The following is a 17,048-nucleotide window of genomic DNA, read 5'->3' as shown; positions in this document are numbered from 1 at the left end:
GGAAGGTACCCTAACCTTCCTTTCAGGGTCAAATTCCCCTTCTCTGAGCTCCCACACCAAGATGTCCCTTTCCGTGAGGCACACACCACAGTTGCAGTGGTACCTTTGTTGGTGGTTGTTTCACTGATGACTGTCTCCCTACAGAAGGTAAGCTCCCTAAGGGCAGGGGCCAAGTCTGCACATACTCACTCTCGTCATTCCCTGGACCTGGAACTGAACACTCCATAATATTGAGTTGAAATATTGGTTAAATGGATGCATGTGTGCCAGGATCTGGGCAGAAGGTACATATTTCAGGCTTCAGAAGGCAGCATGAAAAAATGTGGCAAAAGCGCAGGATTGAAAACCAGAATATCTGGGTTCAAGAACTAGATTAAAAGTATTGGTTGTGTGACCTTTAGTAGGCTGTTAAACCACTCTGAACCCTAGCTTTCTTATTATAAAATGGGAACAACTTCAAAATCAAGCAAGATGGAGGAATTAGAAAATCTATAAGCACCATCACCTAGAAATTCTAGATAAAATATGAAAAACACACACACACCAAAAAAAGAACATGACTGAGTTCTCAAAAGGAAAGTAAAATCCCAGTGCTAGAAATAAAGAGGAAACTGAAAGCCAGAGGATGAGCTGACTGGGGCTACAGTTACTAAAAGGGGGGCTGGGAGGGAATTGGTTCTGTTAACTAAGGGCCTGCATGTTAGCCTCCCAGGAACAGGAAATGAGGTCTTGGTCCTGAAGGGGTGGGGAAATTAGATGAAAGGCAGCCAAAGCTGGCTCAAGAAGAAATAGAAAACTTGAAGTTCTATAAATTATAATAATTGAACTAGAAGCTAAAAATACACATAGTACCTAGATAATTTTATAGATGTATTCTGCCAACTCTTACAGGAACTGTTTATTTATATAAACTGTCCCAGAAAATGGAAAAAGAGGGCCAATCACATTTATAAGACTAATAATCCTAAATAAAATATTAGCTTATTGAATCCAGTTGGAGTTTGTCCAAAAGTGTGTACGTATGCATGTGTGTATATGTACAAGTGTATGTCTGACAAAGAAGGTTTTATTCCAGGAATGCAAGGATGTTCTGCTTTAAAAGTCCATTAATGATATTTATGACATTGACATATTAAAAAGAAAAAACGTAATTGTCCCAGTAAGTGCAGAGAATGCACTGGATAAAGTTTAACACTAACTGACGATTTTTTTAATCTAAAAAAAATCTAACTAATTAGACTTGCCATGAGGTGTTGAAGCCTTGTTTCATTGAGTTGGAGAGACTGGACCTAAATGGCGCAGCATGACTTTGCTCCAGCCTGGCTTAATTTTCCCACACCACCATCATCAACAAAGTCATCATTGAATTTTGAGAAGCATTCTGAAAACTTTTCATGGACAGAAACTCGTTGTGATGTGAATCATCGACGACACAACTCTTCAGATGGCTTTGATTCTGGTATTGGACGTCCTAATGGAGGTAACTTTGGAAGGAAAGAAAAAAATGGATGGTGTACACATGGAAGAAATGGTACTGAAAACGTAAACCATCGGGGGGGATACCATGGTAGAAGTTCCCGTTCTCGTAGCAGTATTTTCCATTCTGGAAAAAGCCAAGGACTACATGAAAACAACATACCGGACAACGAAACAGGGAGGAAAGAAGACAAGAGAGAACTCGAACAGTTTGGGGCTGTGGATTTTCCGTCTTTAAATCCTGAATATGAGAGAGAACCAAATCAGAATAAGTTTTTAGCTGCAGGTGTATGGGGCCTACACGCCCAGACACACATACCCAACCAAAAAAATCTCCCAAGCTCCTCTCTTAGAATGTCCTCTGAATCCTAAATCTAGAGCTCCAAGGATGTTGGTCATTAAGAAAGGTAATACAAAAGATTTACAGCTATCTGGATTCCCAGTAGTAGGAAATCTTCAATCACAGCCAGTTAAGAACAGGACTGGTCCAAGTGTTTATAAAGGTTTAGTCCCTAAACCTGCTGCTCCACCTACAAAACCAACACAATGGAAAAGCCAAACTAAAGAAAATAAAGTTGGGACTTCTTTCTCTCATGAGTCTACATATGGTATTGGTAATTTCAATGCTTTCAAATCAACTGCCAAGAATTTTAGTCCATCTACAACTTCAGCGAAAGAGTGTAATTGCTCAAATTCCTCTTCACCTGTTGACAAACTTAATCAGCAACCTCGTCTAACCAAACTGACACGAATGCGCACTGATAAGAAGAGTGAATTTTTGAAAACATTGAAAAGGGACAGAGTAGAAGAGGAACATGAAGATGAAAGCCATGCTGGCTCAGAGAAGGATGACAACTCATTTATTTTGCATAACAGCAATGGTACTCACCAAGAAAGGGATATAAACCGAAACTTTGATGAAAATGAAATTCCACAAGAGAATGGCAATGCCTCGGTTATTTCCCAACAGATCATTCGGTCTTCAACCTTCCCACAAACTGATGTTCTTTCAAGTTCACTTGAGGCAGAACACAGATTGTTAAAGGAGATGGGCTGGCAAGAAGATAGTGAAAATGATGAAACATGTGCTCCCTTAACTGAGGATGAAATGAGAGAATTCCAAGTTACTAGTGAACAGTTACAGAAGAATGGTCTGAGGAAAAATGGTATTTTGAAAAATGGCCTGATTCCAAACTTCAAGTTTGGACCCTGGAAAAACAGCACTTTCAAACCCACTATTGAGAATGATGACACAGAAACAAGTAGCAGTGACACATCAGATGACGACAATGTGTGAAGGATTTCCTAACTGCTTTAGAAATTTTAGTGTGATACATCTCTCATACAGTCTGGGGTGAATTGTAAAAATGAAGAACTATAATTTATGTAGTAAAATGCCCCATTAGAAGGTGATTTTTTGGGGGCACTTCAATATGAAGAAAACCAAGAATGTTGTGTTGGGCTGTGTTGAACATTATTTCTTTGTAAATGAATGTTGTAGAAATGAGGACTTTGGTTGATCCAACATTGACTTTCTTCATCACTGCAGCATTTCTCTGACTAGCAATGTGACGATGTAACAAATAAGATTTTCTCATTTAATAATAAAAAGTTGTGTAATGTTTTGCAAAAAAAATAAAAATAAAAAATAACTTTCAATGTCAGTACAAGGATACTAGTTTTTGCTGTTTCTTTTTTAAAAAAATCTTTTTTTTAAAGATTTTATTGGGGAACAGGACTTTATTCGGGAACAGTGTGTACTTCCAGGACTTTTTTTCCAAGTCAAGTTGTTGTCCTTTCAATCTTAGTTGTGGAGGGTGCCGTTCAGCTTCAAGTTATTGTCCTCTCAGTCTTAGTTGTGGAGGGCGCAGCTCAGCTCCAGGTCCAGTTGCCATTGCTAGTTTTAGGGGGCGCAGCCCACCATGCCTTGCGGGAGTCGAACCGGCAACCTTGTGGTTGAGAGGCTGAGCTCCAACCAACTGAGCCATCCGGGAGGCAACTCAGGTCAAGGTTCCGTGTTCATTCTTAGTGGCAGGGGGCCGAGCCCACCATTCCTTGCGGGATTCGGAGGAGTTGAACCAGCAACCTTGTGGTTGAGAGCCCACTGGCCCATGTGGGAATCGAACCGGCAGCCTTCGGAGTTAGGAGCACGGAGCTCCAACCGCCTGAGTCACCGGGCTGGCCTGTTTTTGCTGTTTCTATTCACTTTGTGTTGGGGGTGTCTGAACTGAAGCATTTAGAAAAAGAAGAAATGAAGCCATCACTATACATAGATGATCGATTATTTACAATAAAAATCTACAAACAGAACTAATATACCCCTTTCTGAGCCAAGATGAATATACAAACGTCAATATGCCCATACCATGGCAATAAACAAACAGGAGATTTTGTTTTAAGAAAATACAATTTGTTGCAACACATGGATGGACTTAGAGGGTATTACGCCAAGTGAAAGAAGTCAAACAGAGAAAGACAAATAACATTCGATCTCACTTATAGGTGAAATCTAAAGAACAGAATAAATGAACAAACAAAACAGAAAAAAATAGAAAATACCATTTGTAATAACAACAAAAACTATAAGATAATTAGGAATAAATATAACAAAACATATGCATAATTTTATGGAGAAAATTATAAGGCTTTATTGGAGAACATTTTGAAAAAGAAGACATAAAAGAACGAAGAGATATGCCATGCTCATGAAGAGGAAAATTCAGTATAAAGCTGGTAATTTTTCTCAAGTCCATAAATTCAGTACAATCTAATCAAAACCCCAATAAGATATTTTATGGAACTTTACAAGCTGTTCTTAAAATTCTTATAGGAGAGTAAATGGCCAAGAAAAGCCAAAACAAGTTGGAAGTGGGAGAAAACCAGAGTGCTTGCCTTACCATACATCACAACTTTATTCTAAAGCTAGAGTGATTAAAGCAGTGTGATCCTGTCACCTGGGCAATAAATAAACCATCGGTACAGAACAGAACTTCTTGGATTCAGACCCTTAAAGATATGAGAACTTAGTACATCACAAAAGTGATCTAAATCAATGGGAAAGGATGTATTATTTGTTAAATTGACTTGGGTTAATTGGTATCCAAAAGGGAAAAAATAGATCTCTACATTACAACAGACCCAAATTTCAGATGGCTTAAATGTGTGAAAGACAAAACTTAAAACTGTTCAAAAAATACATAAGGTAAAATATTGATGATATCAGAGTAGGGTAGGATTTCTTAAACAAGATACAAAAAGCACAAACACTAAAAGGAAAGATTGACACAAATGACTACATTTTAAAAAGTTTTTAAACTTTTGTAAGACAAGAGACATCTTAACAACATAAAAAGACAAGCCACAGACTGGGAAAATATTTACAACCTATATGACCAATGAAGGATTGGTATCCAGGATTTACAAAGAACCTTTGCAGATCAATAAGAAAAGGACAGGCAAGAGAAAAACGAGCAAAAATTATGACAGGCAAGACACCAAAGAGAACGAGGAATGGAAAATAACTTCCAATGTCAATACAAGGATACTAGTTGTAACTGTTTCTATTCACCAAATGGCCAAAAACCATGTAATGTCCCTGGTAATGTAGAAATGCAAATCAAAACCATGAGAAACTACTTTACACATACTGAATAAGCAAATTAAAATAACTCTGATAACACCAACAGGAAGTCATACATTTGTGTTGAAGTGTGAACAGCTATAACAAATTAGAAGTTTAGCAATACTTAAGAATGAAAGTGCACATACCCTAATACTCAGAAACCTTTCTTCTAGATGTGTTCCTCAGGAGAACATTTCTACATGTGCAAAAGGGGGCAAGGAGAGCAATGGGTGTCGCAGTATCATTTGATTGTCAAGAAAAGGTGGAAACAAGATAATCTGTCCTTAAGGTAACGGAATGGATAAATAAAGCATGGGTTAGTCTTATAATGGATTGCTACATGGCAGTTAAATGAATTATAGCCATATTTACCAACACAATGAGGAAACGAGGTTGCAAAAACATGTTGTATGATATCATTTACGCAAGTTTTAAATTACACAAATCAATGATACACGTTTAGGAAAACAACATACTTGTTAAAAGTACAAAGTGTGCGTGGGAATAATCCCCAACAACTTCAGGATGATAATTACACCAAGAAAGGAGATTGATGGGATAGGCTTTAGCCATATATGTAATGTAATGCTTTGTTTATTTTTGAAGAAAAAGAAAACAAAAGAGGTGATACAAAAGTGGGGCGTTGCTTAATTGGATCGCTGTGATGATTAAACGAGCTAGTAAATGGAAAAGTGCTAAGTGAAAGTTATTAGGTTGGTGCAAAAGTCATGGCGTTTTAAAGGGTTAGAATAATTGCAAAAACCACAATTACTTTTGCACCTACCTGACAGTCGTTCATCTCTTTAGAAGAGTTGAGTTCCATATTGGCTATGGAAGTGGAGAGATGTGCCATCCCTACCTACTCTTTCCACTTTATGTGAAGTCTCACTCCTCCCACTTATTGTACCTGTTAATCTTAGGTAAGTTACTTCACTGCCCTGTGCCTCAATATCCTCATCTATCCAATGCACATATTAAAAGTGTCTATTTCTAGCATTGGTGTGGGAGTTAAATAAGTGAAAGTGCTTAGAACAGTGCTGAGCTTGGAGTAGCTGCTCTAGAAGACTGTCGTTGACAATGACGGTGCTACTGTTATTGTTGTTATCACTTCCAGCGGCATAGAATTTCTTTTTATTTTTTTTTTTTTATTTATTTTTTTTTTTTAAAGGACTTTATTGGGGAACAGTGTGTACTTCCAGGACTTTTTTTTTTTTGTTTTTTCCAAGTCAAGTTGTTGTCCTTTCAATCTTAGTTGTGGAGGGGGCTGTTTAGCTTCAAGTTGTTGTCCTTTCAGTCTTAGTTGTGGGGGGCGCAGCTCAGCTCCAGGTCCAGTTGCCATTGCTAGTTGCAGGGGGCGCAGCCCGCCATCCCTTGCGGGACTCGAGGAGTTGAACTGGCAACCTTGTGGTTGAGAGCCCACTGGCCCGTGTGGGAATCGAACCAGCAGCCTTCGGAGTTAGGAGCACGGAGCTCTAACCGCCTGAGCCACCGGGCCGGCCCTAGAATTTCTTTTTAAATCTCAACTTTTAAAATCTCCTAAGAACCTCACTTGGCAATGAAAGTGCTCCGTATCTAAGAAGACCCAGACTCCGCCTTCAAGGAACTAAATGAAGGATTGCAAACTCATATTCCTGCAAGGGACGACAGGTAATGTGCTGAGGGCCAAGGTAAGGCTGTAACAGGCGGAGCTCCCTCCCCGATCTAGACGGGCAGCTCCTGGAAGGGTGTTACCACGTAGGAATTCGGAGCCAGCACTGCCACGGGGGAAAAAATTAACAGAAACGATAAATCCCAATTTTCTTTAAAATCATTCCGTTTTTTTTAAGTGTTGCAATTAATTCCAAAAGATAATAAAAGCACGTTGTGAAACAAATGAAATACTTGAGTGGGTTGCCAGTTTTTGAGCCCTAAGATGGAAGCTGGCACAGAGACAGACGCATGCGCAGACCTTGACACTACAACGTAATTCGAGCTATAAGAAAGGTGAGTAACGGAGCAGTGAGCGGGTGGTGGGTTGAAGATGACAGCAAGTTCTTTGTCTGCATGTCCAGTCTGTCACCCCTCTCCTTGAGTCTGTGCTGGTCCTGTGACCTGTCTGGACCAACAGAATGTGGCAGGCATGACTGTACCTTGTGGCGTTGGGCCTTAGGAGATCTGTAGCCTCCCCTTCTGCCCCTCGGAACCCGGTCACCATGCTGGAAGGAAGCTCAGCAGCCCCCGGAAGAGACCCACGTGAAGCAGAACTGAGGCCCCCACCTGGCAGCCCAAGGCAGCTGCTCACCCAGTGAGAGAGGCCATTTGGAGCATCCGCCCGCCCCAGAGCCGCAGCCCACACTGAATGAAGAATGCCCAGCAACCTGCAGAATTAATTGTGAGCAACAGTACACTTCTGTTTAAAGACACCACATATTAGGGTGGCGTGTAGAACAGCAGTAGATCACCAACATGGGCCATATTACGGGCGAAAAAGAGGTCTTATTTTGCCTAACAGAGTTGGGATTTAAGCTTTGAGATAATTTTTGAAAAAAGCATACTTTGGCTTTAAAAATAATTGTGTTGGGCCGGCCCGCTGGCTCAGGCGGTTGGAGCTCCGTGCTCCTAACGCCGAAGGCTGCCGGTTCGATTCCCACATGGGCCAGTGGGCTCTCAACCACAAGGTTGCTGGTTCAACTCCTCGAGTCCGGCAAGGGATGGTGGGCAGTGCCCCCTGCAACTAGAAAACGGCAACTGGACCTGGAGCTGAGCTGCGCCCTCCACAACTAAGACTGAAAGGACAACAACTTGACTTGGAAAAAAGGCCTGGAACTACACAGTTCCCCAATAAAGTCCTGTTTTTAAAAAAATTGTGGTAGGAGGAGTATGGTGAGTGGTTAACTTTCCAGGTGGAGGGGAAAGCATGTACGTAGCATGGATAATGAAAAGTGTGATGCAGTCAAGGATCCCCAAATAAGTCAGTTTTGCCAGTTGGGGCTCAAAGCACAAAGATGGACAGGATGGGAGATAATAACTTCTAACGTTTCTTGAACACTTCCTGTGTGCTAGGCACTGTGATAGATGCTTCACAAAATCATAGAAATCAGGAATCCTCACAACATTGCTATCTCATTTTATACACAAGAAAGTTGTGGTCCAGAGAGGTTAGGAAACTTTCCAAAGATCACACAGCCAACAAGTGTCAGAGCCGAGATCTGAAGCAGCTCTGTAGAGCCTGCACTGTAGAGAAACTACAGCTTCATATCCTGAGTCAGATCCTGAAGGGCCTGTGTGGCAGGTGAACAAGTGGGGATTGTGCCTGAAGGGGAGAGGCAGCCACGAAAGAATTGTGAGCCAGAGAGGGAGATGTGCTGATTTTCACTTCAGAAGCATCCTTCTAGTGGCAGAGGTGGCAAAACTAGAAGCCGAGGATGATGCAGGAGACATTCCCAAAGGTCCAGGTGGGTACACCAGAGCAGTGCTGCCTTCCTTCCTCGTGGGGACTGGCCAAGTGGCTGAGACTGGGAGTTAGGTTCAGAGACAAAACCAGAATAAAAGTTATTTCTGAAGCACATATGGTAGAACACTGAAAGCCGTGTCACAATCTGGCAAGGAAAACTGGGTTCAAATCCAGAGTCCAAAGGTCCAGAGACAAGACTTGGGTTGGGATCATAAGACCGCGAGTTGGGAGCTGGAAAGGGGCAAGATCAGGGTAGTTGGCCAAGAACAGCCAGGAGACATCCTGAGCAATGGCTGCAAACTCTGAGAAAAGTGCTTGTGGTTCACCTCTGTGAAACTGGACACAGGGTGTCCGAGGCTGAGGAAAAGGCCAGAGGTAGGTTGGCAGGGGTGGCAGCAGGGCTGGAGGGACTCAGAGGTGGTCATAAGCTGGCAGGAAAATCTCTCGACTTGGTCATTGGAACCCCGGGAAGAGCAAGCGTGGGACCTGGGGCCCTTCCAGGTGCCTGGTGGGGCATCTGGGTGGTTGGTGAGTCTAACTACTGAAACCAGCAACAGTGGAATAGGAGCAGGTTAGGGAGAAAAGGTGAATTCAACTTTGGGGATATTCAGTGCTTGCTTGGTAAATTTAAATCGAAACATTAATTTTTAAACAACCAGGGACGTTGAAATGGAGAGATTTGTGAGACAGATATCTGGCAGTGGAGGTCAGGAAAGAAATTTGGGCTAGAAATGTACGTTTAAGAGGAACCAGAATAGAGATGGGGATGAGGATACCCAAGAGAAGTGTGCAGAGGAGGAGAGAAGGGAGCCTGGAGCAAGTCTGCAGAAGTAGCCTGAGAAAGGTCAGCAGAGAGGTGGGAGGAATAAGAGGGAGAGAGAGAGTGATTTCACAAAAATCAACAGAGAAAAGAAATGCAAAGGGCAGTCAACAGGATCAAATGCTCCAGAGAAGAAAAACGAAATGAAGATGAAAAATGCCCATTCCATTTGGCAATGAGAAGATCCAGCTGGGTTACCTCAGTGGGAGCAGGGTCAGTGCAAGGGAGGGAGGGTGGAGCTGACTGACTAGAATTGAGAAGGTGCCTTGTTTATCCATTGCTGTGTGACAAAGCGCCCCACACCTCAGCGGCTTGCGACGGCGGCAATAACCATACATTGACTCCCAGGGACCCTGAGGGTTAGGTGTTGGGCCAGGGCACAGCTGGGACCACTTGTCTCTGCTCCCCAATGTCTGGGGACTGAGCTGGAAGTGACTGGATGGCTGGGAGCTGAAACCATCTGAAGGCTTGTTCGCGCGCATGTCTGGTAGCTGGTGCTGGCGGTCGGCTCACACCCTGGCGGAGGCTGTGGATTACTACCCCTGCACGACACGATGGGAGGTTCCTGGGGGGCGAGCCTCCTGAGGGAAAGAGAGAGAACCCTGACATTTGAGGGGCCCAGGACAAGCGTACAAATACAGAATATGAAGTTGCAGGAATTCAATCTGCCTGCTCAGGTTGTAGATTTGCTAAAACAAGCCAGAAATTTATTTTACCAAATCTACAACTTGAACAGGTCAGATAAAATCCACAGGTCATCTACAACTTGAACAGGTCAGATAAAATTTCATATCCTTCATCAACTTACTTACTGATCAAAACAATGGAGATGTATGTGGCTCCTCTTTGTACTTTCCCCCCAGTTTTTACAAATTTAAGTAGATTCCTCCCTTGAAGATACTCTTTCTTTCTTTTTTGCAGCTTTATTTCTTTGAATTTCATATTCATACCATAGTTTCTGTTTCTGTCGTTATCACAATGTGTACTCATTCTCAATGATCTAGGATTTAAAAATAAAATGTAATTGTAGCCAAAGTTTATAAAAACATAACGTATTTCCACCGAAATGTGTAAATGTAAAAAGCCAAAATCACTTTAATGTTTACCAAAGTTATTTTATTCTAAAATGTTCAAAATTATCTGTTGAAAAAGACAAGAACACATTATAATTAATATTTCTATTTAAAATCAAACTAATTTAAATAAAGTTGGGTTTCCTGTTTACTTTAAAAAACTTTACAAAATAGCTTTATAGAGATCAACTATTTATAATCTAGTATCCAATGTCCATCCACTTACCAATATAGAAAAATCAATATTGTACTTCACAAAATATATGTCTCGACCTACAGGCATACAAATTTAACAGTAATAAGAGTTATTTATGTTGCAAAATGTTCCTCCACTATTGTTTGCCACTATCATGACTGCAGTCACAATAACCAATACTCCTAGAACATAAAAGAATATTTCTAGAACAGAAAGAGAAGCAAGAAAAATAGACACTCAACACTACTGGGAAGCGGTACTTTATCATGCTATTGGAGAAGTAATATTTGACAAATTAATTGAGTTGTATTTTCTTTTACCTGAGTGCTTCTACTGCTTACATCCTCCATCTACTCCAAAGCGGTGTGTGGCTGGGAATCTGGCAGATGCGAGACCTCAGCTTTCACAGCATCCGGATGTCGCCATCTTTTGTTCCCAGGATACAGGGCAAGAGATTGCAGAAGTATTTCTCTGGGAGCTGAATGATGTTAATTATGAGAGTGGATGTTCAGGATTTCGCGTTGTGTGGTGCCAGCACCGAGGGCTGGATCCCAAGTGACAGAGATGCCCAGGTGTCATTTAATAAATGCTGTGTGGGCCACAGCAGGGCCCCTGTGGTCAGATCTGAATACACTGTTTGTGGGAGAAGATCGTGACTCAGTTTTGAATCAGCTAAGTCTGTGGTACCTTTGAGACACCCAAGTAAGGGTGTCAGGTAGGCAGTCAGATACACAGTCTGGGCTTCGGACGGAGATGTAGCTGTGAGAGTGATCAGCTGGTAGCAACTGAAGCCCTGGGTTCGGTGTGATCCCCTAGAGGGGTTGTGTAGCATGAGGAGAGGAGGCTTCCGGACTCTCCACACTTGAGGAATCCCAGGATGGCCGGACAGAGTAAGATGAACAAGGAGCAGCCAAAGGGAGAGGAAGAAAATCAGAAGAGTGCTCAGTCCTGGAAGCGAGAGAAAGACAGCGTTTGAAGAAAGAATTGGTCAGTTGGGCCTCCAGCCAGCGCCCAGCCACCATGGCCTTTACCCTGTACTCGCTGCTGCAGGCAGCCCTGCTCTGCGGCAATGCCATAGCCGTGCTGCACGAGGAGCGCTTCCTCAAGAACATTGGTTGGGGAACAGACCAGGGAATTGGCGGATTCGGAGAGGAGCCAGGAATTAAATCTCAGCTAAGGAAGCTTATCCGATCTGTAAGAACTGTGATGAGAGTGCCATTGATAATAGTAAACTCAATCGTAATTGTATTGCTTTTACTCTTTGGGTAAAGATCATTGCGGAAATGGAGACTCAGAAGAAGAGATGCCAGCAGAAGTTACTACTTCGATCTTTATTGGAATATGTGTATCCTAGCTGGTTGTCGTTGGACTTCACAAAAATATAAACCTGACAATAAAACCAGAGTCCCTATTTATCTGATTTTTTTAAATGTTGAACTTACAGTTTCATTACAAAAAGATCAGATCATCAGAGGCAGTAACTATCCAGGATTGGAATACATTTGATTGCTGACTGTTAATAAAAGTTCATGGTAATGTAAAGATTGTTCAAAAGGTACAGGACTGTCACTTCTGTGTTTTTAGAGCAGATTTTTCTCTCTCACGTCTCAGGGATGAATTTTTTTTCAAAGTTTTGAAATTCCTTGTAACTTAGCTATGATGTGAGTGACTATCCTCCTATATAAAATTTAAAGGGTTTTTAAAAAGTAACTACATATAAAATGAGAAGTAGCTAATTTGGACAATTTTATTTTGAACTCTTTGGATAAATATTTTGTCTATATATTGTCTTGGCTATGAAAAATTCAAATTTACAGTAACTGTGAAGGAGCAATACTCTCTGATTTCAGGGAGAATTCTAAATTTGTAAGTCAGATAATTACATGATGATTATGTTTTTGTTTTAAGTTGTTTTCATGCATTTGTTATTTTACTAATTGGCCTGAATGATGAGACCAGATCAATATCTACATATTTTCATTAGTAGAAAAATCTGTGTAGATAAGCCCTTTTTACAACGATGACTTATTTTTAAAAATCAGCATGGCCGGTGGCTCAGGCGGTTGGAGCTTCGTGCTCCTAACGCCGAAGGCTGCCGGTTCGATTCCCACATGGGCCAGTGGGCTCTCAACCACAAGGTTGCCAGTTCAATTCCTCGAGTTCCGCAGGGGATGGTGGGCAGCGCCCCCTGCAACTAGCAACGGCAACTGGACCTGGAGCTGATCTGCGCCCTCCACAACTAAGACTGAAAGGACAACAACTCGACTTGGAAAAAAGTCCTGGAAGTACACACTGTTCCCCAATAAAGTCCTGTTCCCCTTCCCCAATAAAATCTTTAAATAAATAAATAAATAAATAAATAAATAAATAAATAAATAAATAAATAAATCAGCATAAATATTGGCCTGCAAGATCAATCCTAAACAAACACAATGAAACTGTGCTATGTAAGACGACTTTATTGTGAAGCATTTACCTCTCCCAAAATTATCACATGTTTCAGTTTCTTGGAGTAACAACGTTAAGGGGTATGATTCTGAATTCCTCATTCTGTCTGTCAATAGGGCATTCATGCTGGATACGTTGATTTTTGTTTTGTTTTTATGTCTTAGACCATCCCATATTTGCTTATCCCATAATGCAGTTCTTTTGCAGAAAGATTAAAACTGTGTAAATGTTTTTTCTGGCAATTATCAGCTATATTGTAAAGGGGGGGTGGAATGGCATCTTTGTTTATAGGAGAACATTTGTAAATAAAATTAATTTTCCAAGTAAAAAAAAAGAAAAAAGAAAAAGAAAGAATTGGTCAACGACGTTAAATATTGGTAGGAGTTCAAGTAGGGGAAAACTTTTAAAAAATGGGTTTAATGACATGCAGGTCATTGCAAAAGCATTTGAATTGCATGGGAGAGGCAGACACACCAGCCTGAAAGAGCTGAGGAGTGAGTGGAAGTAAGGGAATAGAGAATAGTTTCCCAACTATTTATTATAAAAAGTTTCAAACATACAGAAAAGTTGGAACTATAGTACAATTACCATTTATATATCCACCACGTACTTAGATTTAACAAATATCGTTTATACATACATACAAATATTTATATATTTGTACATAGTTCTTGAACCAGGTGAAAATTTAGGAAATCATGATGCTTCACACTTTTAACACGTCAACATACATCGCCTAAAAGTAAGACCTTCCTCCTACATAAGCACGGTGCCCTGATTTCCTGATCGCAGCCAAGAAAATAACAACTGGTCTCTCATATGATCCATATGCAGAATATACTCAAGTTCTTCCCAGTTAACCACCAAATGTCTCTTACGGGTCTGTTCAAACCAGGATCTAATCAGACTTCTGCACTGTGTATGTGAGAAAGAGGCTGGATGAGGCAACTGCGAGGTACAGGGAGCAGCCAGAGGAAGAAATGAGGTGGAGGAAGGGTTTTGCTTCTGTTTGTTTTGAGAGGGAGACGTTGCAGATTCAAGAGGGGAAAGGGGCTAATTGAGGAAATGAGATGCGAAACACAGCCAGAGAGACTAGCCTTGGGCAGGAGGAGGCAGCTCCTCTACTCCAGTGGTTTTCAAAGTGGGGTCCCCAGGCCAGAAGCATCAAGCACCACCTGGAAACGAGTCACGAATGAAAATTCCAGCCTCCTTTCTCCCACCTTGACCTACTGAATCAGAAACATGCTTTTACACACTTTCCAGTCAATTCTGATGCACACAGAGTTGGAGAACCATTGCCCTACTCTATCTCGTCTGAGGAACAAGGAGCCGCTGGGCACAAGTGCAGCATAGACTTGGTAATAGGCAGTTGAGGGAGCTCACCTCCAATGGCTTCAGTTTTCTCTGTGACATAAGAGCTAGATATCAGTTGAGTCAGGTGAGAGACAGAGAGAGCCGCACAGATTCCAGGATCGGGGAGTTTAAGGTCGCGATGACCGTCACGGTGAAGTGGGGTCACTCAGCAATGTGGGGCATCCTTAGGGTCTGACCATGACTGAGCAGTGCTGACATTGCCCTGGTGTGTGACTTCCTCCAACACGTCTCAGCTCTGAGAGTAAAATCCCGAACAACTCACTGGGCACATCTGGAGTTGAGGTTATGCCAGATAGGGGCCAAAGATGAAAATATAGAGAGGCAAGTTTCGGCTATTGTCAAGAGAGTTGTTGAGATGAAGGGCCATGCAGTTGAAGCTGGATAAGGAGGGGCTGACGGGTTGCACACACGGACACACCACGGATCTGGAGGTCCCGGGAGACTGAAAATGGTTGTGAGAGGAGTAGACAGACTGATGGATGGAAGGTTAGGGCATGGGGGCTGAGGCAGACTGCTTGAACGAGTGATTCTTGAAGGTGGGGTGGGGTTGCTTCAGATGACAAGGCCACACATAAAATAGGTGCATGGTTTGGAATGGAAAGCATCCAGGGGATGGAGTCACCAAGTGGCTGGGAGGTCAGGTGAGGGACGGATCCTCCGTGTGGACAATGAGATGGGAAGACAGAGATAGCCCGTGGGTGCCTGCGTCCCCCTGAGCGAGGTGGAGAGCACTGGCAGGTGGCAGAAAGTACCCCAGAGGAAGGAAGAGGGCAATTCAGCCCAATGGCTGAGCCTTGGCGACTGAGGGTTACTTTAAACTAGAAACTAGGGCTTGGAGGAGGAGTAGTCTGGAGGCAGCAATGGGAGCAAGGAAAGCACCCTCATCTGCAAGAAAATAAACAGCTCTCATTTCAGAAGCCTGCAGAGGAGACAGTGCCCTCAAGGGAGAGTTAAATTTCAGTTAAAGCTGGGAAGTGGAGGGAACGCTCCAAGGAGAAGTTGAGAATATGAGGAGATTTGCCATTTATTAGAGGGTGTGAGGGTAGCTTAGGGAGGGAGCAAGTGGAGGGCTGGGTCACAGCCAGAAAGTACAGGGTGTCCTGGAGACAACAATGCCATAGGCTGGGTGGACTACAGAGTTTATATTTGCACTACTAAGTGGTACAAACAGGGAGGGAGGTAGGCTGGGTTTCATCCAGTTAGTCTCTTGGAAACTATAAAAAGTCGTGGTTACAGATGTGGCCTCTGGAGCAAACCCTAGCCCTGTCATGCGTGAGCTGTCTATAACCTTGGGCAAGGTCTATGAGCCTCAGTATTCTCTTCTGTAAAATGGAGATAATAGTCTTACCTCACAGGGTCAATGTGGTGATTCAATGACTTAGGGTGTTAAATGTTTACAGAACCTGAGCAGTCATCTCAGAAATGTTTGGTGGTGGTTCCCAGGCCCAGCAGAACAGCCTCTTCACTCACCTGGCCCCTGGCCCTGTACTAGGTGGGAAACACAAGTGGCAACCACTTGGGTGGGAATGACAAGGCTGACGGGCAGTTGCAAAGGCAAGAATTATATGGAAACACCAAGGACAGCAAAGAAGATCCCGTGGAAAATGGATTCTTTCCAGCAGCAGCCAGTGGCCACCGCCTACGACCGGGATCTGGACAAGAAAGCTCGGTTTCCTCCAGACCATGGAAGCTTTCGTGGCTACACATCAGGCCCAGTATGGCTTCTCTAATGGTGGTGTGTCCAGCTCTACTGCAAACGTACAAGATGTCAGTGCTAGGGATGCAGAGAAACTTCTGCAAAGAGAAACCCCAAACCCACTGATCCCCAAACGAAGAGAGGTAAAAGAAGAGTGGAATCAAGATGGTTTCGTGTTGAAAAAGATGGAAATACAAATATATTATATTTTTGGTTTGCCTCCACACATTACAGTGGATGAATTTATCTGTATTATATTCAAATTTTGCATTATTATGAGAGATCCTCAGAAGAATTCAAGGTCAAGCTTTACAAAGCCATTATGAAGGAGATGGGCTTTTCTGTTATTTGAAGAGGACACCTGGGGATCTAGCATTAACATTTTTAGATAAAGATGCAATTAGAAGATACAAATTACATGTCAAGGTGGCAAAGTTTCAGCTGCAGGAAGAATAGACGCCAAAAAAGAAGTGCAAAGACTTCAAGAAAAGGCTGTCTCTGCAACAAAAACGGTTGGGCCGGAAACCTGACAGGAGCTGGGCCACCCGGAATGAGCTGTCGCCATCAAAACTAGGTTCCACCTGTGGATTTTGTGGTGCTGAGTGAGATCGGAGAAGCCCTTTGAGAAGAGTGTTCTACGTTTGGACAAATCAGGAAGCTCCTTCTCAGATAGGCTTGAAGCTGGTGCGGACTCTGTGTGTTTGAGGAACACAGCGGAAGCTGAGTATTGTCTTCAGTCCTCCATTGAAGGCGTTTTGATGGCCATGAAACCATTGCTCAAGCACGGGATGGGATGATAGGTGATCCGGCTGAGGGAACCTCAAGAGGAAGGGAGGAAAGGCTGGGTGGGTAAGAGGCTTTCCTCAGTGTCCTCCGAAGCCAGCAGAGGCTTTCAGCATCCAAATTCCGT

At 42.6% G+C, this 17,048-nt stretch overlaps 2 protein-coding genes across 2 annotated transcripts; both read left to right on the top strand.

Moving 5' to 3' along the window:
• Positions 1-1,444: 1,444 nt before the first annotated feature.
• Positions 1,445-2,773, top strand: LOC308494680 (vasculin-like; the record flags this gene model as incomplete). Its single annotated transcript, XM_081042553.1, is given in 3 exon segments — positions 1,445-1,480; positions 1,705-1,773; positions 1,775-2,773. Coding segments are annotated over 3 exon segments (1,104 nt in total).
• An 8,867-nt stretch (positions 2,774-11,640) lies between these two features.
• LOC308495045 (immediate early response 3-interacting protein 1-like) lies at positions 11,641-11,889 on the top strand (the record flags this gene model as incomplete). The annotated part of the gene is made up of 1 exon (XM_081043027.1): positions 11,641-11,889. The coding sequence occupies one exon, from the start codon at positions 11,641-11,643 to the stop codon at positions 11,887-11,889; it is 249 nt and encodes an 82-aa protein (XP_080899153.1).
• Between the last annotated feature and the right edge of the window lie 5,159 nt (positions 11,890-17,048).

This window comes from Rhinolophus hipposideros (assembly GCF_964194185.1).
Source record: "Rhinolophus hipposideros genome assembly, chromosome: 3".
NCBI lineage: Eukaryota > Metazoa > Chordata > Mammalia > Chiroptera > Rhinolophidae > Rhinolophus > Rhinolophus hipposideros.
This window is presented reverse-complemented; position numbering and strand designations above follow the sequence as displayed.